This window comes from Hermetia illucens, chromosome 3 (assembly GCF_905115235.1).
Source record: "Hermetia illucens chromosome 3, iHerIll2.2.curated.20191125, whole genome shotgun sequence".
Lineage (NCBI taxonomy): Eukaryota > Metazoa > Arthropoda > Insecta > Diptera > Stratiomyidae > Hermetia > Hermetia illucens.
The window spans coordinates 147816614-147841547 of NC_051851.1; the positions used below are offsets into that span (position 1 = coordinate 147816614).

General features: G+C 41.7%; 1 protein-coding gene across 4 annotated transcripts in view; it reads left to right on the forward strand.

The window, feature by feature from the left end:
• LOC119650642 (protein outspread) overlaps nt 1–24934 on the forward strand; it is a 466010-nt gene that overhangs the window by 360308 nt on the left and 80768 nt on the right. For all 4 annotated transcript variants that reach the window (XM_038053565.1, XM_038053567.1, XM_038053566.1 and 1 more), the window contains one exon: nt 17483–17614. In XM_038053565.1, coding sequence (XP_037909493.1) covers nt 17483–17614 — 132 coding nt within the window. The remainder of the gene's footprint in view (nt 1–17482; nt 17615–24934) is intronic.

Below are 24934 nucleotides of genomic sequence, written 5' to 3' on the forward strand. Positions count from 1 at the left end.
TTATAGTGATAGAAGAGGCTTCCGAGTTAGTTGACGGCGCAGTCTTTAGATCTGGATAAATGGAGAAATTATATTGGGGCGACCAGTCCTTGATATAGTCTGTAACAATACTGCAGCGACAAGAAGAAATATCGCGAAAGGAATAGTGTAACAACTAAGTAAGATTTGCCCGATAAGAAAGTAGCTTGGCTCATTAATTCCTAGGAAAGCTTCACAGCTGTTCTGAGGTCCACATGTATCTCCAACGCTTTAGTATACCGGTGAAGTTTACAAATTTTTTTCACTGTAGCTTCAAGCAATGCTTCCTTCTTCAGTTTTATGGATTGGGCGAAAACCTTACAATAATCCTGATCCAATAGATTCCAGCAGTACGTCCCCTCCACTAAAGCGAAATCTTCTCTTCTTCCCTTCTTTTAGGTTAAACCCAAAATTTCATGTCGCATATGTTACGGCCTGTCTCCGCCGTACGATTGCGATCCAATCATTATATTCTCTTTCATACCGTCGCTAATCACTTTTTTGACTTTTTAGATCATCTTTCTCCTACCTACGATGCGCTATATGACAAGAGACTTCGGATGCAAATATTTCCAATAATTGCAGTGTCACGTGATAACAGGGATTTATTTTTCGCTCATCCCATTAAGTTTAAATTTAGTAGGCTTCTGAAGGTGATCCCCCCGTTATTGTCACCTTGTGTCCAATTCGGTTCTAGTCTTTTGCTGGGGATTTGCTTTTATATTCATCGAGTTAATTGCTCACCGTTCGTATAAATAATCTGCCCTATTCACTAGGAAATCTGCAAGGGTTGCGCAAGAAGTCTAAATCAACACTATCCTGAATGCGAAACACACTAAGCCGGGGGCTGAAGTTTCCTTTCGTTGCTTCCCAAAGCCGGCTTATAGCTGGGTAGAATACACTAATCCGACCACAAGCAATCTTTGCCCGTATTTTGGTCTCAGGTGCTGGGCGACGAGGTAGCCCTATTGTATTTTCTCATACATGCCTTTAATCCACGGCCAATGGTACACATATAAAGCATTTTTGGCATCCCGCATCACTACAACACATCAGTTGCTGATAGAGCATCCCGGACCAGGTTCTGATTAATTATAAAAATATTTCACGGAATAAGTTACCCTTCACTTTAGAGACCACTGGTCTGCCCGGTACTATTCCAATGCCTTGAATAACAGAAGTCTGCATTCAGTTTTTGGATTTAGGGAGGCCTGGATCTTCTGGGTACTTCCTCATTCGGACCAAATTAGTCGAGGGGGATTTTTCTCCTAGTTTCTTGCTAAGCATCCAATTTTTCAAAAATACGACTCTAGTAGAGGCACCACATTGAACATTCCTCCACTTCTGCTCTCGAAGTAGCATGATGAAAAGCGATTGCTTCTGCCCCAGATGAAACCGTCAGTACTGGAAGACAAACTCAGGGTTTATGTGTTGTCTATGAACACAAGGGCCCCCGCGAAACCGGGATGTTTGGAGTTCCTTATGAAGGCAGACCCAGAATGGATACCAGTTGTTGCGCCGTTGATGATTTAGTAAATTAAGGTTAATGGCATTTTTTGCGAGATTAAGGTTGGAGAGCCCTTTCTTCAGCTTCCTTTGTATATTTTCTCGGTCACTATATTCTTTTAATGAACTATCAATCACACGTAGATAGAGGAAAGAGAGGATTCAATGTCACTGACACTCTTTCACGCATTATTTTGCACTGACCTCTCTTTTGCTTTTTCGTAAATGTCTCTTGATTTTTGGTAGAGCACAAGTATCGGTGACATAATTTTGAACTATAAATCTTCTAGCAGGCTTTTAATTCAAATGGAGTCTTTGCTGTGTGCAGTCAATACAAATATTTTCCGCAAAGCCTTAATACTACTTGTAGTTTTCAAGGCTATTTTGCATTTTGATCCAACTAGCCAGTATGTACTCTCTAGGCCCTTTTCAGTCTGCAGGTGTAGTTTCTAAACGTGGTGGAAAAAAAGTTAAAAAATGATGAAAGAACCTAGGAATGGGACCTCCCTTCCTGTACTGGATGAATGCGATTGAGGTTTTGTGCAGTATTGTTTCAAATGTCACTGCCTCCTAAGGACCCAGATTCGAAGTCATTCGTAGATTCTATCCTCTAAAAAACAGATGTAGCGACAATCCATGGAAGAGCAAAACCGGAATAGGCCACCAAGGCGATCAAGTCACCTTGAAATTTAGAATACCTCAGGCTCTTAGAGAAGCTAAAAATTATCTCAACTAAAATTCTTTCTTTGCTGAGTATGAGTTACAGTTCACATTTTAGACCTTTCTCTGCGATCTAATGAACGAAATCCACCACCATTCATCACTATTTCCGCATATTTTGGGGGATAAGTGATTATAGTATGGAATAATTGCTACGAACTCATTATTCATTCACAAAAAAATCAACTCCCTTTAATACAGTGCTGCTGCGGTTTCCGAAGAATTCGGACAGAAAAGTTGGTAGTAAATTTCCAGGTGACGTCTTTGCCAAGGATTAAGAAAAACCTCCTTTCATCGAGATTTCACAGATCGGAGCATTCATATGATCTCAGATGTCCTGGTTTTGAAGGCAAGGATATTGATTCCTGGGAATAATGCCAGAGTGTCTATGGGTTAGTTTCTTTTGAAGTACCAGGTTGTATTCGACATAAGGGTGACGAATTTCAATACTTCCTATAAATAAAATGAAAAACTTCGATTCCACGCCTGGATGTAAGCCAATCCTCATGAAATCAAGTGTGCTCATTCTTTAAACCAAAGCCTAGGTCTCATGAAGCTTTACGTATAGTAGTTCCTATTATCTAATAGTATAAATCCAATTTTTTGAATAGAATCATCCCACATTGGGCGCTATCTGAATAAAAGTATTCAGCCCCTTTTTAAAGGTCCTACCTGTCCTGCTTTTATTATGAATGAGGACAACACTCATTATATTAAGAGATAATTGTCGTGGTGGCTTCTAACCATGTACTTCCCATTGTGCTCAAATTCACCTTCCCAGCACTAATTGACACCAAATCCATGTCAGTTTGACTCGTACCCAGGTCAAAGTTCCCAGCCTTCTGTTCATGAATCGAAAAAATTGAAAGTACACCATTTTCCACGTACGAATTCCTTAAGATATCTGGAACGGCAAACCAACAGTAATTGGTGTCAAGTAGTTTGATAAACTCCAAATTGTATAATTCGAAAATCAATAAATACTCGTTGGACTCTTGAATAGCGCCTTGTTCACTTGCGTCCGCTTGGCTTTGTATTAAAAATCAATAAATAAATAGTGTAAAAAGCCCTCATTACAGATGCTCAAGCACGGGCTCCATATGCTCATATATGTATGTTGAAATTATACATTTTTTGTCTAGTAAACGATTTAATTGAATTTTATTGGGCAAAAGTGTTGTGTGTAATTTTTCATAATTACGACATTTTGAAGGAAACCATTTTCTCGGTGGTCCGCGAAGGGAAAGTGAAAATTTCCTATGGTCAATTTGTTTGATTAGCATTGGTTTGTGGGTTTCATTGGGTTCAGGTGGGTGGTCCGCCTGAAACTCATTTGAAGTGGGTTCAGGTATTGATGATGTATGTATGATCGTGACCTCTAAGGTTTGTGCCCTTCTTGCACCCGAGATTAATCACACTCATGACTCGTTTCTATGCACATGTACACGATCCGCTTGGACGAGCATAATTATCTTGGTTGGATTTTTAGAGGCTTTTTTAGCGGATTTTTAAAACAAATAGCCTATGCACTGAGCATTGAATGAAAATTACTGATTTGGCCTTCTATATGAGGCGGTAGATAATCGGAGTAAGATATTTGCTTGTGGTGCACGTAGAATAAAATGAAGGTGAAGTTTGATTGCTGACTTAACTCGGATAGTTGAAATAAGGAAAATATGGGTTACGCAAAATAAACATTAACCATTTATCTTAACAAAAATGGTAACAGTTTAGGAACTATCATTAGATTGCACCACTATAGCAGGAGATTACAAATTATACAAACCCATGGCGCAAAATTTGGGTTGCTAGCACTAAATACCACCCTAAGTAAATCAAGGGTAACAGCACAATCATAACTTTCCATCGACCGTTTTAGAAATTGGGTGAACAAGTATATACATCAGGTTGCCAAGAAAATAGAGCACTGAACTCCTAACTTCCCTATATTTTGGAGAATTTAAAGCCTTTCAACTGGCTTCACTCGTGCAGACCTGATAACATTAGGTACATTCGGATGGCTGTAATGTCTCCTATGTTTAAAATACTGCGATGGACCTATGCACATATTGGTTGTGGGCAATGAGTCGAACTAACACTGACACCATTTCCAGACTTTGGGGGCTAGAAATTAACAGGATTTCCAAGACTCGCTCAGAGATCAGCTTTCTTACCTGTCTGATTGTCTGATATTGACCTCTAAAAGCAGGTCCGAAGCGTACATGAGAAGGCTGTTTTATGAGCAGCTGAAAACTGGAAACACTATTACAGTGCTGGACACTCTCCGGCAGAACCAGACTTGAAGTTGGTGCTTTTCCTTCCTTCCTTACAGCAGTAAGTTTGTGTTGAAAGATATGAGGGGCTCCCAATTCTAGCATCCACTTGATGGCGGACCGGGTGATCCTCTGTTTCTAACACCCGGGCCGCTCTGTTCTGCGCTAGAACCTAAATTCATCCAAAATCAGACGGTACTCATCTTCCGTGATAGTTTGTGAGTTAGTAAACCTAGAAAGCTCCAAGAAACTTCAAAGATAACGGTCTAAAATCTTTTAGTTTCAACCTTTTGATTCTATGCATTTTTCATCCGCGGAAGTTAGGTTTATTCTAATCCCTTTCTTTTTTAAGAGTAGATCCGCATGAAAAGATTCTTCCAATTTTGAACTCCATTTCAGGAAAAGTCAGTAATTGATGTTGGGAGGGTTTATATAATTGTGGAAGGATATGGGCAGTTTTACTGGGAGAAAGATGGATTTAGATATAATTTGGCTAATCCCAAATGAAAGGACTCGAGAAGAAAATTAGTTTAGTCCCAATTGAGGATGTTTTACGGATTGAAATTTTCAAATTGTTTCTGAATTTGGTTTCTTATCAACTGCTTACTTTTTATTTGTCACGATAGAGGCCTTTAGTTGTCATCGTTAACTGACTCATGTCATAAAAGGCCAGAATAATCGAAAACTTTTTATTTGGCTAATAGGCATTTGTTACCAAGTGAACAATTGAACCCATCCCTTTTAGCAAATCGAATTACTCATTTCTACAAGCCTGACGTGAATCCCATAAAACTTTTTTTAAGTTAATTCTTCAGATAAAATTTTTGAGCCTTAATTGAAAATTCTGATCAAGGAAGGTGAAAGTATTTTGTCACTATCCAAACCAAATCAGTTCTGGATTACTTAACGAGAACGGCAACCTGGCAGCAGGACAATAATTCACCTGGAAGGTACACTCATAAAGACTCAAGTTTGTTCTCTGAGGATTTAGAGGTCCTAAGTCGACATCTACTTGATGTCGGACCCGACCAAATAGACAGCAACTTACTCCCACTTTTTTTTGGTATACGGAACCCTTGTTTTGAGTTAGCACTTCGGGGTTCCTGGACCAAAAAAGTGGGAGTAAGTTCCTTTTCATTTGATCCGGTCCGAAATCAACTGGATGCGGCCTTCTTCAAACAAACAAAAAAATTTAGCTCCGGCTAAGATTTGGTCGAAGTATGGCTGATTTATGCTAGTTATAATTCGCCGTCAGGTTGTGTTTAACGAATTTTTAAAAGAAAATTGTTAACATCTGCGAACCACTTCGGTTACACTGTTCCCAGAGTGGAGGTGAGGCAGGATCTAATGAGTTATCTCTGCCCGAGACAAAATCGTAGGCCAGCTCCGACCCTGACTCAGGTTTGTTTCAAAGTCAGAATGAGTCAAAATATGAACCGATTTGGAATATCTACCCAAGTGTCACAGAAACAAGTGGCGACGCACACTGCGAATATATGAAGGATAATAATGGTTCTTCCACCTTACCAGCGGCAACAGTCACACTTTGAATGGAAAGGGAACAGCTTACGAAAAAAAACTACTGTTCAGCTAGGCCGTGAAGTCAATATATTGCAAATAGGGCACTCCAAACTGGAGAAGACGTAGCAGTGAGCCCGTTAATACTAACTTGTGAAGCCTAAACTCACGTAAAATACATTTTGACGACAAAGTTGTAAAAGACTCACTCGCGCAATGGACTTACATAGATATAGAATTTTGTTTGAGAATCGAGGGATTCCTAAGTCTCACATCCACTTAATGGCGATAACTTTTAGAATTTTAGAAAAGATTCAACTGGTCATGCTCAAATGGAGAAGCATCAATGTCGATGTAAAAGATGGTGCATCGGAGTTGGGCTGATTTATTAGACCAAAGTCAAAATAAGAACTAGAGTTAAAGACTGAGCATGGAAAGCCGAAATAGAGGGCCATCGTAAAGGCTCATCTTCCCAGAAACCTCTGTCTTCATTCACACTAAAAGGAGCCGTAATAGCTATACACAAAAAACTAGACGAAGAGCGGAGTCTTTAGAGTTTAAAAAAAGCGACAAATAAAATCTGAGCTTTTCAATAAACTCAAAAAAAGTACTGAAAGAATTGAGAAAAGTGTCCAATGTAAAACCTACGGCAACAGAGGAAATATGAGACTTCAAGCCATTCAAAATTGAAGTAAAGGTTGCAGAAGTTGAGAGAAAGTTGCTTCCTTATCCAGAAGAAAAATCTGTCACAACCCCAAATGGGAAGTAAAGAAAACACGGAAATCTTTTTGAGGAACAGGCGCACACGCCCACCTAGCACATTCCTTGGCGCGATCATAGATAATGGGATTTCAAAGGATTCCACAGAAAGGACCATGTAATTACCTTCAGGCGACTGGTTACAAATGCACAATTCCGAATAGGACCTTGCTGACAGAGAAACTCGACGGAATAGTCCTCAAGGTGCTTGATGTTTTCACTGGGATCAATCATCAAAACATCACTAATATTATAACTTTCAGTGAAAGAGAAGCACCAGTAATTGAAACACAGCAAAGCTGGGCTCACCCTTGTGAGATGGGGCTTAAGAATATACTCAAAGTCTTCCTTACTTGTCGGAAGAGACGATTAAAAAGGATAGACATTTCTGGCCTAGCAACCTGCAAATTTTGGCAACGGTGGCTTGATACGCTGGATGGGGATTTAAAACCCTCGAGACTGCACTCAGATTAGGCATTCCATGGAGCCAAATGGTGAATCCGATCACGACGAGCCGACCCCGCTTGTGAACGGGACAAAAGCTGAAGAAAAGATATAGTCGAGGAGGACGCTTTCTAGGAGCAATTACACGCAGTTCAAGATAGGTTTCCTAAAGGTGATATTGTGATTGTAATGGGTGATCCGAATGCCAAGGTAAGCTGTGGCGACACTTGGCGACCAGACGTCTCGGACATCTGGTGGGAGGAACACGTTCTTGACGACTGTAATGATAATGGTGGGAGGTTTATGGATTTCTGTAGCTTTCGCCGCCTCGTCATTGGTGGCACATTATTTGAGCACAGAGTCTGCCATAAGGGCAGTTGGGTTTGGACTGGCCGACACCATATGAGCAATCAGATCGACAACTTCGTGATCAGCCAGATGCTGACATCGGCTTCGAAAGGATCACCACCACCAGGTTCGCTTGCGCTTTGCTTTCGCCACTTCTCGCAGAGTTGGGGAGCTGCGACTTCTGAAGTTCTTCTGCGAGCAAAGGCGGATGTGACGAATTCCGATATCGAGCCAAATCCCGAGAAGTTCAGCGTAGTGTACGCCATCACAAGAGCGAATTTGTTGTTTGACTCAGAAGTGTGCACCGCATCACGAAAGACATTACATGTGGTCGCTAATTTTTCCATAGTCATGTGTAAGACGTCAATGGTTGACCATTCATCCACGATAACGAGCAACTGAAGAGGTGGAAAGAACAGTTCACCTCGGTTGCTAATCGTAGTCGGGTCGTAAGTCGGGTAAGGCTCCTCCTTTGTGAATGAAATGGCTAACCACCTTAGCATGCCGATACGGACTATTCCTGCACTCATACGCAATAAAGCCGCTAGACTTGACGGTCTTCTCGCAGAGTTACTTATCCCATCCGTAGCTATCGCATATCGGCTGCTTCCTCTCGTACGGAAATATTGGGAATTCGAAACCGAGTGGAAGAATGAGATGATCGTTAAGATTTCAAAGAAGAGCACCTGTTTTGACTGTGACAATTGGAGGGGTATTTTCGTATTACCTGCCGTTGCAAAAATAATGCCTAAACTATTCCTGCGATGCATCAAAGAACATCTCGAAAGCTTGAACGACAGAGAGCAAGCTGATTTCCGCTCCGAGCCTTCCTGAATTCACCACCTCAATAACCTACGGATCATTTTCGAAGAGTACGCGCAGTTTGGATCTTCGCTGCACCATCTGCTTTTCATCGATTTCGAGCAAACTTTCGATAGTATGAATATGAGAGAGTGTATGTGGTGTGTTCTGCGCAGGAGGGGCATTCCCGACAAACTAATAGCTATCATCAGAGCAATAAAATGTCGGATGGTTTTGAGGTCCAGAACAGGGTCCGCCAGGGTTGCATCCTGCCTTCGATATTATTTCTCCTTGTTATCGGTGACGTTCATCTTGCTACCTTGTCCGGAGGACGTGAGGGAATTCAATGGATTATGACATTTTTCCTCAAACACCTTCACTACGCTTGCTCCCCCACCGGGTCATGGACCTTGGCCAAATGACTGTGAATTTGGCAAGAGAAGCAAGTAGAGTTGGACTAGGGAACACCAACAAAAAGTGTGGTTTCCGCTGACAGTGACAACGAACAGTATATTGCCCGATGCATGAACAACGCTAGATCCGCTTTCAACGCCCTGTATAAAATCTGCAAATGCAGTTATCTTAACACCAAGATTAAATTGAGACTATTCTGTGCCAGGGGTCTCTCTGTGTCGCTATATGAAAGGAGCACATGGGAAATAAATCCCACACTGGAGTCCGCTAGCCCAACACTGTCTGCAACGCAGAACTTGGACGGCGAACAGACCTGGCTCTCGTACGCACTATAATCGGAATGCGGAAGTGGCGGTGACTAGCACACATTAAGGAGTGACGGCAACTGCACTGTAGCCTCCGTCATACAATGGAACGCCCTCTTCCAAAATGACCGATGTGTTGGTCATCCCAAGGGCACAGGCCGCTGTCTCGGGTTGTCGTGGGTGAAGCTGAAGCGCATTTTAGGTAACCGCGGACGATGGCACGTAGGTGTGGTTGACGTGGTATACCCCACCAATAGTCGATAAGTACCACAATGGAAAATATAACAGAAACGAGTAATTTTTCAATGCTCAAGATCTGAGGATGCCATAGGAAGGAAGGCGATTATTGGTGATTCAATAAAATAAAGTCAGAAGAACATATCTCAATAGCAGACGAATTCACCGTGACGATTATCTCGAATCCGCTACTGCAGAAGAAGAAATTCACAAAACAGCTAGAATGGGCATGGAGCACTCAATAGATCATCAGGAATAAGTTAAGAGCAAAGTCGGCTTTCAATATGAAAATCTTAGGAAAAATAGTGAGTACACATTTCCCAACTAACGAGATTTAGAAGAGAGTTAGATTACATAGATGGGCCTTACAGACCACTTCTCTATATCTTGCTACAATCTCATACTGTCCTGTCGCTACTAGGCGTGAACCCGGGGGTCAAATTAATAGTTATAGCAATCGCAAGATCCGCCTTCTTGACTTAGAAGCCGATTTTAAACAGATTACTGACATCCAGATTCCGATCCAGAATAAGGAACTTCTCAATAATACAGTACTACGTACCAACGTAGACATCGGATGCAGAGCGGCAAGGGACTTTCTATATGTAACTAAATGCAGTCCAAGAGAGATTTTCCAGAGGTGGCGCTGCGACCGTTGTCGCAACTAGTGAAGGTTGGCTGAAAAAGCACGAAATACACAAAATTACCATCTTAGGTGAAAAGCGATCTGTGGTATTTTATGGGAAAACATGCCCTTGGTGACCGTAAAGGTACACAACGAAGGGTTCATTTATATATGGGGGCAACTATCTGGTTGGTACTTACGGTCCAGTTGCTCCCAAAGTAGAGGTGCGGGGTAAATTGATTGGTACGATTCAACATTTTTTTTAGATTTGTAAGAAAATCCATTGCGGTCATGTATGAACCTTTTTCGAACTATTTCAGGTACCTTTGAAACCACCAAATTCTTTATTGTCGTTTGCGTTTTTGTCGCTTTATCGAACCTTGGAAAGATTGATTTCTGTGTTGTTTGTGCCGGTGAGGTTTCTGGAGGTGGTGATCATTTTGAATCGATTGCAAAAAGTGTTAGTATCTTTTCCTCCTCTGCTGATGTTTCTTCCGTCCCTCTTAATTCATTAGACAAAGTATATGAAAGGATGGTGTGCGTTAAAGCTAATTATTTTCCCATGATTGCGACTATCAACCGACGATATGGACATATACGATCCCGAATTCTGTCGATAGTTTTATCAATTTTGGAAAGCAAAGGTCGAAAAAAGATCACGTAGCAAAACATGGCTCTTTTTTTCTCAACTCTTCTTTTTCTGAAAATGCTTCAAGCCTAGGTGGCAGGGTAACATAACGTTTTTTGAGAATGTGCTAAGGAAAACTGGTTTAGTTGAAAGATCAAATGCATGACGTCATGACTTCAATGCCTCGTATATATAGCTTGACTTTTTTGCCAGTAGACAAAATAAGAAAGGATTAACTCTCCTTAGAGAGAAGCAAGTCCTACTAAAAATTTTGTCATGAACTTCTATCTAAATCACCCGCAGTATCCAAAGTGTCGGGACGATCGGTTTCTGACCTAAAACTACTGCAATTGAAAGTATACACCAACTTCATCCAGTGCGTTACTCGCAATAAATTATTGAAGTCCTATCATCCGACAATGCTCGATCGAAGCTAACCTTTGCTATAAAGAGAGTCTTCATACATTTTCTGGGGATCTTCCCCGTCCATTGGTTGAATTTGATTCTATCCTTGATGGTGCAGACATGATATACTATAGCTTATCGATTTCATCTGTATCGTAATCGTACCTCCTCTTCTTCTATCAGCAGTTGACTCGAAGTCCATCCTTCGATAATCTTCTTCCTTTTTGTAGGCTAAGAAATCTGGAGTTATACTCTTCATACGAACTGATATCAGTAATTTCAGTTGAGTCCACATCTATTCGACAGCACCATGCATATACCGCTCTCCCCAAGCTTTGAAAAATTGGACCGCCCTTTTCGTCCATAACAGAGGCAACTCCGCAGACGCGGTCTCACCTCTACCCTGGGAGTAGTTTTCGTTGAAACGAGGTCCACTGGCTGCAGCTGGACTAGTGTCATTAGCATATAACCGGGGGTATTCCGTTGGATGCTGTGGGTATTCGCACCATATTTTGACTATCTATAAAATCCGCGTACCCTAGGAATTATTTTTGTGATTTTTTTAGTGGACGAAGTTACTAAGATACAGAAAAATTCCATGAATTAAAGTTATTTAGATCCGTTAGATCCGTTCCAATCAGATACGCGTTCTTAGAAGAACTTCTTGTTTTGGAAAAAAATTCCACTTTCACTTTAATATTGTACATTTTATATTATACATAGAATTTGTCAACCAATTTCATCCCCCTTGAGCCCACAGCAAACATGAAAGTACAAATTTACATTCCTTTCCGGGACATCTAAACAATCCACAAAAATATCTCCTAGAATTGTTTTTGTTCTTCAAATTCACTGAATTAGATTGTGTACTTGTTCCATATCATTATCAGTGAAAATTGTAAACTAATAGCTTTTGAAAGAGTTTAAAGCAAATATTTCAGTCATGAGCAGTCTTACTATCGCGATAACTTTATCACTAAGTAAACGCTTGTGTTAAATATTTACCTAAATTTTTCGGATGCAAGAATTTCGAGTGTACGTGCTTCAATGAAGTTACATTTTTCATGGAGTAGGTATTCAAGTGATGAGGATAGTCAAGAAAGAATTTATTGACGTACTATACGCAGCACCAATAGTGAGGGTTTAAAGGAGAAGATGCCCTTTGGGTCCATGAAGAGTTTGAAATTTTACTGAGTTTTGGGGGATTCATTTCAGGTCTTTCTAAAAAATATCAAAAATATAGAAATTGGATTTCCTACATCCACTTCAATAAATCGGAGAAGCCTTCTCTTAACGCACTTTGATCTAGAGTCATTTACTGGCCGGGCTGCGTCTATGCTCAAAGTTTTATGAACAAGTATGCCATGGTCAGACATCTTACTGTTGGCTTTGCACAAACAGGTGCTGTCCACCTTGCAGACGTGCATTGTGCAGGTGTAGTTCTACATCCTCATGGGGCAGCTTTCATCTAGGGAAGCAAAAGCGTTTATAAATTGTGAGATGGATACAGTATAAGTGACCACACCTCTATTGAGGTTGACCTGCCCAACAAGAATAGGAATGCGAGCGTTGATTTCCCACTTGGGATGTCCAGTGCCGAAGACGGTCATTACTCAACATTATACAAAATCGTTATGCTCCTAAAGTCACCGAGTAAGGATAGGAGTAATGCTCAGACGGAAAAGAGCATGTCTCTTCTGCCGGCTTCTGGCAAGGTTTTGGGGAAGATTTTAGGCCAGTAACTTTTGGTAAAATCAGTTCATCTCGTGTGGGACCGGAAGTACGGCTTTCGAACTTGAAGGTTTCCCGGTTGGGCAATGATATGTGTGCCAGGGGTATTGGAAACCAGGAATTTGTTGCAGATCCTTTCAATTCCAACCTTTCCGACCTAGATAGACTAGTTGCGAGTATGCCGCACATGCGATCCATCCTTACTGAAGGAACAAAAATCGGCCCTTCTTACAAAACGTGAAGAAACACTACAACTCACGTAATCCAGTAACAATTCTCGTCTCGAATGCTCACTTTATTATGCAACCCTTTTCGTCTGACAAATTCAATGATACTTTAGACAAGTACAAACCCAGTCAACATTGGGAACGAATAAAATCACGTGCACGTCCAAACGATGGTTCAGCCCATTAATGCCTTCACACAAGTGGCCAAGCCGAAATGGTACCAATTCTTAAAAAAGAAGAATTTAATGGACCTCAGAAACTTTCCACCTTTTAACGACTTTGTCAAGCTGATTCATTCCATGCTGAAATCCGCAATAGTCCACTTCATTACGGACCACTGTCTCTCTGACACCTGTTTGAAGGCACGGGTCTACCACTTCATTCATCAAAAACCACTAAGACCATAAAAAGAAATTCACTGCCGCGTTCTTTGACATCAGAGTAGCATATGAAAGGGTAAATCCGTTCCCCCTGGAAGGTATTCTGAGAAGAATGAGTATCCCACCAAACAAATCATATTTTGGGTACTTAGATCAATCCAATGCATATCATTAAATCACCGTGAATAAAAGTCTTCCTGCGTTCTAGTGCGGTCCCCTTCAACATGGGCACAGCATTCTTGCACTTCAAAATGGTGGCGATTCCTTCACTGCAGTGACCAAATATTCACGTAGAGATGTTAAAAATTTAATCATTCTGCAAGCTACACTCTTTGTGAACGAGTGCGGTAGACTCAAAATGCCTCCAAATCCTTTAAAATCCAGCACGATAACTTTCGTTAACAAACGAACCAAATTCTACCGACCAAACATTAACGGCTCACGTCTAGCTCACAAGAAAGTAATCAACTTCTTGTGGAAGATAAAACCGTCCTCGCTGACTATGTCGACGACTTTAGTTTAAAAATGCGACTCGAATGTTGAACATTATTGTACCCTAAGGAGGCCCTCAGATATGGCAGAGGTGCCAATAGAAAGAGGGTACCAGGGTGCTGCCAAATGATACTGTGAGTAATTTGTTGTGTGAGAGTGTAGCAACTAAATGGCAGATTAGATGGAACGAAGACAGTTCAGATCGGGCCATATATCAATACGTCAGATATGTTTCTGACCGATGAACCTCTGTCGTACACTTTGTGCTTAAGATTTAAGTTTCCTTCTGACTCGACCTGGTAGCCCGAATAAATTTTCTTTCTCTCCTTGTTTCTAACCCAGACTGCGTTTTATGTACGATTAGTTATTTGTTCTCTGTTACTCTTTGCTGTATTCTACCAACTGCAATCTAGACGACCTAATCATCTTGGCAATATCTTTAATGTAAGCGAGTTCGGTGAAAAGTTATGATGTGTTAATCTATATGCCTATGCAACTTTCCGACTATCTACCACCGAATGAGGCAATGATAGACTTTCGACGTAGGCTTGATGCTCCGAGCACCCCTACTAGGCACGGAAAGGCAGATTCTGGTTGGTACCATATGTAATCCAGACTCCTTAGGGAAATCGATCCTGGAAATGACGACAGTTTTAAGTATCGAATCAACACTTATGTTCCGGCGCCTAGACTACGAAAAAAGTATTTGCAACGTAACCTTCGAGTCCGAGCCACTGGTATCGTCTGGGGTGAGTTCTAGAAGACTTTGCGACAAGCGACCACCAACACATCATTTTCTAAGTGGTCCACACTAACTTTCGATATTCTCCATGCACGTGGGATATCGCAAAGGTAAACATTGAGAGGAGGGAGGGTATTTCGGCAAGAAGTAAGGGTTACAGCTGGCGCCTAATAAACACCGTCTGCTGGACTTTCTTTATCTTGAGCGCATCCAGTCGAAAGAAGCCTTCTACGGCAGAAACTGACCAGCTACGGATGGAGTGTCATCAGTTCTGCTGTTTGCCACAGCATTCAAATGATCCCGAAGAGGCATGCATAAGAATCACTGAGTACAGTTCGGTTCAACAGAGACTCGTAGCGCGATAAACAAATCATAGCCTACCACTGAGAGGAACTAGCCGATGAAGTGGTTAGGAGTCAATGGGGCCTTGCCTATAAACTGGTCACTCGAAAAATCGGGCCCATGCAGTAACCCTATTCATTTCATGCCGAGCAGATGGGCTGCATTACACGACCCTTATTCCCTGCGCATCCCGTTGAAGTTAATGTCAACATTGTGATTCGTATCTCGGCAGGGGTACACACACTGGTGTTCCACCATCGGCCGGACATACTGCTCTACGCATTCAACGCTTGTCCGAAGGAGCGTCCTTTTTTTAGTTGCACTGATCAGCAAAACTAAGCTAGCAACTCACGATATGCATACCGGCTACCCTGTATGTTAGACATAGTTGGAAAGGTGCTCGAAGAGCTAATTAGAAGTAGACTCGCCGAAGTGATACATGCTGCCTTCGACTTACTAGCAACACGGTTTGGCTTTAGGGCAGGGAGATCCACATTGAATGCAATTATGGAGGTCGTGGAAACCGTTCATAAAGTGAAAGCGTGCAGTTGTCGATCTGTCTAGCAGTCCTTATTGCACTCGTTGTGGGGAATGCCTCCAATTCCGTAAGATACGCTAGACATACTAGAAATGTTTTACCATGCGTCATACGCCTTTCTTGTTGAATTAGAGAATTATCTTAAAGGCGGCCAGAAGAAAATGGGAGTTACGCCGGGAGTAGCACCTCCATCATAGGGCGGATCTTTGGAACGTATCCTACTGATAGACTGCTAAGACTCATCATGCCATAAGAGTCGCGCCTGATCGGTTATCAAATGATGTTGCGACACTTGTATCATAGTATTAACCTTGACTAAAAAGAAACTCCTAGTCCTGTACTCCGCGGTGATCGACGACTTTGGACGCCTGACTCAAAGATGAATTTTTGGCCTTAAGTCTACTACTTTTAAACGTTGGGTACTACGTACAACGCAGTCTATTTTGTTCAAAGGTGCGCAGGTATAGGTTGATATTCTTGGCAAGGAATAGTATCGTAATGGCCTTGGACAGATACTGAGGGGAGCAACTATCCGAGTAATGACTGTCTACCCTACAGTCTCAGAACCGGATGTGATAGTGATAAGGGGAGTGACCCCCGTCGCTATCCTTGCTAAGAAATGCAAGACTATTTAAAGGTACCACGCAAGAGGACATACATTGAATGAGTAGCAATTCTCTTGGACAAATTAATCGAGAAGGAGATCAGGTCCATCGAAACTTTGCTCCGTGACTGTTCTGAAAACATGATGAGATCAATGCTGTCCTCAACTAGCTTCTGAACGACCATGGACGTTTTCAGTCTTCCCCTATCGGTGCATCCTGCAATCAGGTGGTAAACGTCGCCAATCATACCTTTCCTTCTTGTGTATGGTGGGATCGAAACGATTATCAACTTTATGAAGACACCAAACCCATGATTAAGCTTGGCCGATGGAAAGACCGGATGGCAGAAGCTCTTTAACTCAACTTCCGGTTCTCCACTTAGATTTGTCAAAGCATTTCCCTGACTTGATGGCTCTGCAAAGCAGGAGATGGAGAAGACTAACCAAGTTCCAGGTTAGCACTCTGATGATGAGAAGGTATTTAATTTGTATTCCAATGATTTCTCACCCGCAGAGTTCTACAATTAATGCGTAAACGTATTCTCCCATAGTGACGAAAAAAGTCTTACCTTCCGCCAGTGGAGTAAATTCTCTGATATTGCTTCAATTACAAGATGATGAGCAAATCTATAGAGTGACCTCGGTATTGTCCTGTGACTTTTAATATGATGTGTTATATACTGAGCTGCGGTTCAGTAATAAAAAGATTTGGTTGCCTTTCTCTGATTCCGGTTAAGCCACTGGGGGTGCCACGAGAAGAATGATTAGAACCAAGTCTGCGAGGGACTATGTAGTCTAAGAAGCCTCGCTGGTTGTTAACTTTTACCAGTTTCATGACGCTTATGGGTGGGCAGACCGTGGGCAGATCTCGTTCTGTGCTCAATTTGTGGAGTCGTACTTTATACCTCGGGAGTGGTAATCTTTAATGGCAGCGGGAGTATTAGACAGGCATCGCATCCGCTGGTATGATTTTTCAGTTTGCACACTGTGTACACCAGTACCGCCTTGATGACCACCGCGAGGCTCTGTTTGTGATCTTCTACAATTTTTGCACGAAAAGGATCGCGAGGCACTGACGGTAAACCTCCTAAACTTTTATGTGGTTTAAAAAGACATGATTTTGTTAAGGTTACATGCGATCAATGACTGGGTGGACTCTATGGGGAAAATGTTATGGGTTCATCCTCTTTTTCATCCACAGTTTCCCAATATTTTAAGTTTTTCCAGTATAGATTTGATAGTATTTACTCTTATCCGGTTATGTTTCGAATATCGTGCTCAGCGTGTCCTTAATCCTTGGATGACTAACATCAGGTTTGACATTTTTTTATGAGAGAAACAATCCGACAATTTCTATCTTAAAATTTGAAATTTCTATCTTCTTTTACAAACCAAGCTCAATATTCCATTTCTTTATTCTTCCAGTCTACACGGATCAACCAGTCTCATCAAAATCACCGCCAACTCGAGATAAAATCTATCCTGAAACGAAAGCTCATGCCAGAATACGGAATCGAAATCGAAGTGCGCCAACTCCACAGGAAGACGAAGATCAAGGTAGGTTTATTTTGAATTTTTCCCACCTAAACTTTGAGTTTCCTACTAATAATGAAGAACTGGTGAGAAAACTCTCCTTAAGCCTGTTTTACTAGCCTTAAATATCTCCTCAAACAACACCGTAAATTATCTTAATAGCTTCCTTTCCTGTATCATTTTCTACCTCAAAATTGCCCAATTATACGATAAAATATGTCGACATATCTAAGGGATCTTCGCTATCAAGATACTGGGAGTAGATACATCAAAATTAAAAGAAGCCCGACTAGTTTTGAATTCATAATTCCATCCATCCTTACCCTCTTTTTCAATTTTTTCCCGTCCGCACTCCCTAGCCGACCGCAACTTCCTCAACCAATTCATTAACCGCACGCCCGGGTCTGATTATTCAGCGCTGATGAGTAAATTATAGGCCTGCAAGTGAAATTCTTCTGCACAAACCACATAGGCGAAACCCAGAGTCCAGAATCTTTTATTTTCCTTGAAACTGATTCCCTCGCCTTGAAATAATCAGCACCGAGACTAGTAGGGCTGGTTGTCTAGAATCATGAAATTCGCAACATGAAATATTTGACTGGACAGTGAACGTTCATCGCCTCCAAGATGGAGATCTAGATCTAAGATGGTTCTACTTTGTAGCGCTCCAATTCTATTGCGAAGGGGGAGGAGGGTGCGGAGAATCAGAGCAGAAACGGCCATGATGTCCTATCAGTACGTACCACTTTGCTGCTAGGAACGGTGTTATTATGGCTAGTGAAAACAACATGGGATGGTAAATAGACCCCTGCGGGCCACCACTTTTCTTCGCTGGTTCATTGTGCAAGGGAGCAAAGTGAGGGTTACTGGTTGGAGCCTCTCATGGCTTTGCTATTTGAGTGTAATTTTGTACTCTATCACCAGTTGTACGGCTCAGGTGGACATTTTAATGAAATGCATGATGGATAGACAACGCGTTATTATCCTTCAGGAGATTTCCTTTGAAATTTGACTCCGAACGCTTATTGTGCGTGTTGTTGATTTGGGATTCAAAACAGAGGAGGCGGCTTCTCATTAATGGTTGAACTTTTCACGGAGGTGAAATCTATCTACTTATCGAGAAAGGTGACCGGCTGCACTCCGCTCTAACAATCTAAAATCTAAATTAGCAATTTCTATTAACGATGCATATCTATCTTCACATGCGCCGTGAAATTTCCAAAAATTGGTTGATTTGTTGATTGGAGCTATCAGGAAAAAGCAAAAAGTCACGGCTCGTTTGAATAAATGCATCAATAATCATAATTAGCGAAGTTTTCTTCTGAAAAGGGGAGACAGAGGAGATAGTCTTCTCCCACAAGAACACTATCTGCACCTGCGGGTAGTAATCGAAACAGCTTGTTAACAATGGTATGCTTTCATCTAATCTCTGAATCTATTACGATAAAAACAAAAGTGAATCGAAAACATTTCATTTCTCCCAATTCAGATACGAAAAATTGTCTGCATAGACCACATGCTAATTAAGTGTAAATTAGCAATAAAATCAGAAAATTTTTATATAAATTTTGTCTACTTTCGATTTCGAAACTGTCCAAAGTGGAAATTTCACTTTCGGCCTTGTACGCTCTTAATTAGAAAAATTTTCCACTCTTTCACTGCTTCTTGGGGAGACTCATATTTTCATAAAATAGTTTGTTTTTTTCTAACAATCTTCTAAGACATGATTTAGATCAAAAGCAAGCATTTTGAAAGCCCCAACCTGGTCTAAATGAAATGACCTTCGTCGTACATAATATATATTTCTTGGGGGTTTTCTTGAGCCAAGAGTAAAGCAACCGGAACCGGCCAAGAGTTAATTTCACCGTCTAGTTAGCATATGGATTAGATGTTTTGGACTAATTGACCATAGATCAAAGCCATTTTTTCGGATATGATGTGAGAAATATGATTTAGTGGAACGCAATGGTGAGCCATAAAACAGAGGAGATTTCGGCTAGAAACAAGGCGCGAAATTGGTACAAACAGTAGCAATGCGTTCGTATAATTTTCAGCCATGGTTGGGTAAGTCACATGAGCCTCTGAAGAATTTATCATGGTTTCACAAAAGGCTATCATCAGAGTGGTATAATTGCTTAATCATACCTGATAGTCCATTAATAAAGGTCGTTAAAATTTCAATCAGCTACGTTACGTGATGCCTCCCCCTTTTCCCCAGAGGATGCTCTTCAGGCACCAGAATAACATTAAAATGTGTTATGGTTTGTTAGTTATTTTGAAAGGCTTGGGACTGACTTTATGGGTTCTTCGTCATCACTATCATCAACGGCGCAACAACTGATATCCGGTCTAGGCCTGCCTTAATAAGGGACTCCAGACATCCTGGTTTTACACGAGGTCCACAAATTCGATATGCTGGCCGGCGTCCTGGCCTACGCCATAGCTGCATTTCAGGCAGGGTCTGCCTCATCTTCTTTTTCTACCATGGATATTGGCCTTATGGACTTTTCGGGCTGGATCATCTCCATCCATACGGATTATCTGACCTGCCCACCGCAACCTACTGAGCCGGATTTTATCCACAACCAGATGGTGGTGGTATCGCTCATAGATTTCGTCATTGTGTAGGCTACGGAATCGTCCATCCTCATGTAGGAGGCCAAAAATTCTTCGGAGGATTCTTCTCTCGAACGCGGCCAAGTGTTCGTAATTTTTCTTGCTGAGAAAACAAGTCTCCGAGGAAATTGCATACATTGACAGAAATCAGATTTCTCTCTTTGTTCCGATTGGATAAACATCGAGGTGTGTAAGGCTTCATCCTGCTGACTTGTTGGTAAAACTTCCGCACCTGGTGCGGTTGCTCCCTATACTTTTTGAGCTCACAGATCTGAATGTTGACATTCATCAAGGCTGAAAGGTGGTCAACTTGGTTGAAAGTAGTCCCGTCTGCAGAGGCCCACGTGTGGGTACTTCCAACAATCATTTCGTATGACACTTTTAATTGAATGATCCGCAGCCCGTAATCATTTGTATTTTGGTGTAAGTTATGGGAGCCAACGTATCGCCTGATTACGGGCTCCTTCCTTTCTTGGCTGTTAAAATCCGCAAGCATGATGTGATATCATACCTGGGACAGGCTTCGAGGGTTCGTTCTACTGCCTCGTAGAAGGTATCCTTCTCCAATTCTGCAGTTTCCTCTGTAGGAATGTTCACGTTAATTAGGCTTATCTTTCTAAATTTGCCTCGCAAGCGCGGAGTGTATAGCCCTTCGCTTATGTTTTCGAAGCCGATAACAGCAGGTTTCATTTTTTGACTGACTAAGAAACCTACTCCGAGCACGTGGTTCACTGGATGGCAACTATAATATATGGTGTATTGGCTCTTCTGCAGAGAACCGGTCCCTGCCCAAGGCATCTCCTGCAACGCTGCTACATGGGTCCTATATTGAGGCAGCGTATCGGCTAGCTGGATGGAGCTGTATAGGGAGCGCACATTCCATACGAAGATACGCAAATCGTTATTCCTTTTACGTTGCCGGGTTCGTTGTTATGTGGTCAGTCTAGCTCCTCTTATAGCTTTGTATCAACTTGTTTTCTGTATAGGATTGTCAGCTCTTCGTTTTGGTGAAAGTAAAACTTGCGAGCATACTCATGTTGGCAGAAATCGTTCGGGAATTCTTCACACCTTTCATAATTGGCATAGCTATATAACGCTAAAGAAGTTACTTTGCATATTGCCTGCTTATTTTGCAGACCCCCTATTGCAGTTACCTTCCACACTACTTTTTGCCATAATCGTCTTGACATGAGTACAATATATATTTTTCAGCGGTTGATGTATCTACTTCGCTACTGGGTGATCAGGAACCCATACCAAGTTTGACCCAAAATTGCCTACTACTATTCGATGTTTTGTTGGCAGAGCTATTAGTGGGATCTTAGTCCTTTTGATGGTGCGTTGGTCGAGGCAATTGAGTGTTAACTATTCAATCTCGTACTCTACATTTGAATTTTTAGTATCAGGTTGCATTTCGCGTGGTCATCGCTTCACGCAATGCACTTGCTGCATAAAGTACTCTTCATTTTCAGACCACAAGACGAACATTAATGATGGGCACTGTTATTGTGCTTCTTGCGTACCAGGATCTAAGATCGCTAATTCTGAATTTTATAAATTCAGTAGCTCCACTGGCAAAGATATCTACAAAATCCACTCTTGCATTCCCACAATTTAGTGTTTAGTGGCTTAGTCAATCGATAATCTGGAGTTGCATCTCATTTTCAGTCCAGATTTTAGTGGTCTAAGTAACCGATGGTAACCGGTAGAACTCCCTACTGTAATGTGTATACCAGCAGATGACCCAGGGCAGAACACCTGTTGCTATGTTATCTGTTTTTGAAATTTCCTCCAAGTCATCGCAATTATTAGTGACTACAATATATTATGCAACTATTATTATCATACGTTGGACGATTTTATCCATAGCCAACTTCACTTCACAGATCTAAAGGATGTGCCCCTGGACGTAATTTGAGGACTGTGGTCCTAAACCATTTTGCCGTATTTTACCAGTTCCATAGGCGGTTAAAATCGTATGTCGCAGGCACAAGCTCCGCGTTCCCTCCCTTAGACATCTTTAAGCGTCCCTTTTCCCCCAGGTCTACCCGACACTTCCTCCCTCTTAGGTTCGGTTTGAGTTTCTTGGGGGTTTTTTCCTCTTGTGAGCTGAATTTCGCTGGTCTCCACTTCTTATTGAATCTTTTTGTGGCATCTTCCGGCTTCAAGTCTTCCTTAGATACCGTTAATGTTTAATATGCCAACGTGAGATGTGCTTTTGGTGGCCCCCGCCACAGGCTCATATTGAACTTAGTTCATCTGCCTGACTTATTTATGTATTCCAGCCTAGATTCGTAACGTATTCTTAATGGTATTTTTATCTCGTACTAGTATTGTTTATCACCAGGCGTTTGTGGTCTTCACAGACGATAATCTTAGCTTCATATCAGTCTACTCTGCAGTCCACTGCTCCGCGCCAGTAGATAACAAGCGACATATTTCTTCGAAATAAGGAAGGACAATTAACACTGGAACTCTATTGCTGTAATAAACTATGTCACAATCCACTGAATAGGTTAACTTACGCTGTTATTGCCACACCGAATCAGAGCACGAATTGTGAAGAGGAGCCTCTTGGTCAAAGTTTATATAATTTTTTGGGCTTATATGTCTTATAATCGAAGCTAGCTAAATCTCCGGATGATGAATGAAGGGGAATGGCTAGGATGACCATTTAAATTGGTTAAGGGCAGTCCCAAGAACAGAAAAAATGTCAAATTTGACCGTGTAAAATCATCCATGCTAGCGTAAGCGAGAAATATAGGGGTCTTTTCGAACATTTCAGGAGAATTGTTCTTAGATGTTAGCGGCCTGTTATGCCACTATCCCTATCAGAAGACGTCAGGCGAGGGGATTACAAGATTCTCAAAAAAGTTAGTGGGGGGAGGGGCTGAGACACATTCCTGAGATCAGGCAGCGACGGCACGTAGGTTGGACTGACCCGCTATGCTTCACATAGGGTTTATGGCAAACCTACAATGATTTTAGTTGGATCGTCGGTTTCGAAGGTCTACCATCGATTCCTGACTTTGAATTTCAGGGCACTTGTCCCTTATGATCTCGATTTCTCGATTCTGACTTCCAATTCGTACTTGCTAGCATTAATATACTCCCTTCATCCAGTAAGTCTCTGGCGTTTACCGAGTTCTCCTGCCCATCTAAGACCATCGGTTTTCCCCTCAAATATCGTCTCGTCCATAGTTTGCAATAGTGAGTTCACTAAGTTATTCGGATCTTAGTGATCCCTAGATTCCTTAGGCTCGTAGTATATTCCAGTTCTGCCATTAGTTTTAATTGGCAAAGGTGGCGTAAACAGTAGTCATGACGTCGCAGCAGTGGAGTCGTAGAAGTTTCCGCTGTTTCAGAACCAACGGCGGCAGTTGTAGTCTCATAAAGTCGAGGCTGGAACCGTGCCATATCTGATAAATTCAAGAACTCTTCGGCAGGCTTAAATTCTACGCACCCCCTCGGGTACGACGAAGTACGAAACACTATAAGATGCGCGTCTATCACAGTAGGTTTGGCACAGCGACTGCCCGATACAATCTTCCAAGCAGCTTCACCAGTCAATCGGGATAACAGCCGCAGTAACATTTTAATATGTGAACAATCTTTCAGCGTGCTTTTTCTGACCGAAATCGAATCTATCGACAAGAGGGTAACATGCAAGAAATCATTATAGAGTGGAAAGATGTATATAACATTGCTACAAAGGAGAAAGTTTCAAATTCCTTGAGGATGAAGTTCGACCTTGTCAAATATCAGAAATCAGCTACAAAGCGCCTACTGTGGGATATAGACCCCTGTCATGAGCCTACGCGTAGAGGTAGCACTCAAACTGTTGGCAGCAGGGAGAGTAAAAATAGACCATAGATTGAGAGTTAAAAAAAAATCTTTTCCGATAAATAGAATATATCTAAATAGTAGTATACTTGGATATGCCAATGTCTTTCCGGTCAAGACACTTATGATAGGGGAGACATGTCGGCAAAGTAAGTTTTATAGACTTCTAAGTAAAATATACCTATTTTGACCAACAGTCAACCCTCTATCAAAGGTAGAGTCAACAATAGCATCACCCGAGAGATCTGGTCTGCGACTTTTATCGAAACTTGATAGCAACCAGACGTAGCCGCAGCCAGTGTATTGAAGAAGACATGAGAATCGTGTTCTTGCTACCGAATGCCCATAGAATGCTTCTGTTCTGTTCTTCAGTTCTCTGAGAGGAAATGTAAGAGTAATCTTTACACTGTTTGGAAAATGCCTGTGGGAAGGACCAAGCGTTAAAGAAGGAAAGTACCATGTGTGTACTTTAGTTTATCTGAGTTGTTTTTCGCCCGGACAAAATCTTAATGGAATTTTTAGTGTAGTGACAGTACATAGGCAAACTATCCAACCAACAAAACTTCGCGTCTGCACACTAAACATTAGCACCCTTAGCATTAGTAAAACGAAGGGAATTACAAGGCCTTCCGAAGAGGCGCATCGACATCTGCGCTCTACCAAAAAGTCGATGATGTAAGCTGCGAGGTAGACTGTGATAGCATTAAAAATGGTTGTAAAGCTCTTTACTTCGGTAGCCCCCAAACTTAATATCATGAAAACTTTCTCGTCTTTGACCGTTGCCGTGATGCCATCAAAGAAATCGACCGATTTGACAAGCGATTACCGCTGGCGCGATTTATTCCATTAGTGCTTACCCGCCATATATAGGTCGACCGATGCCGA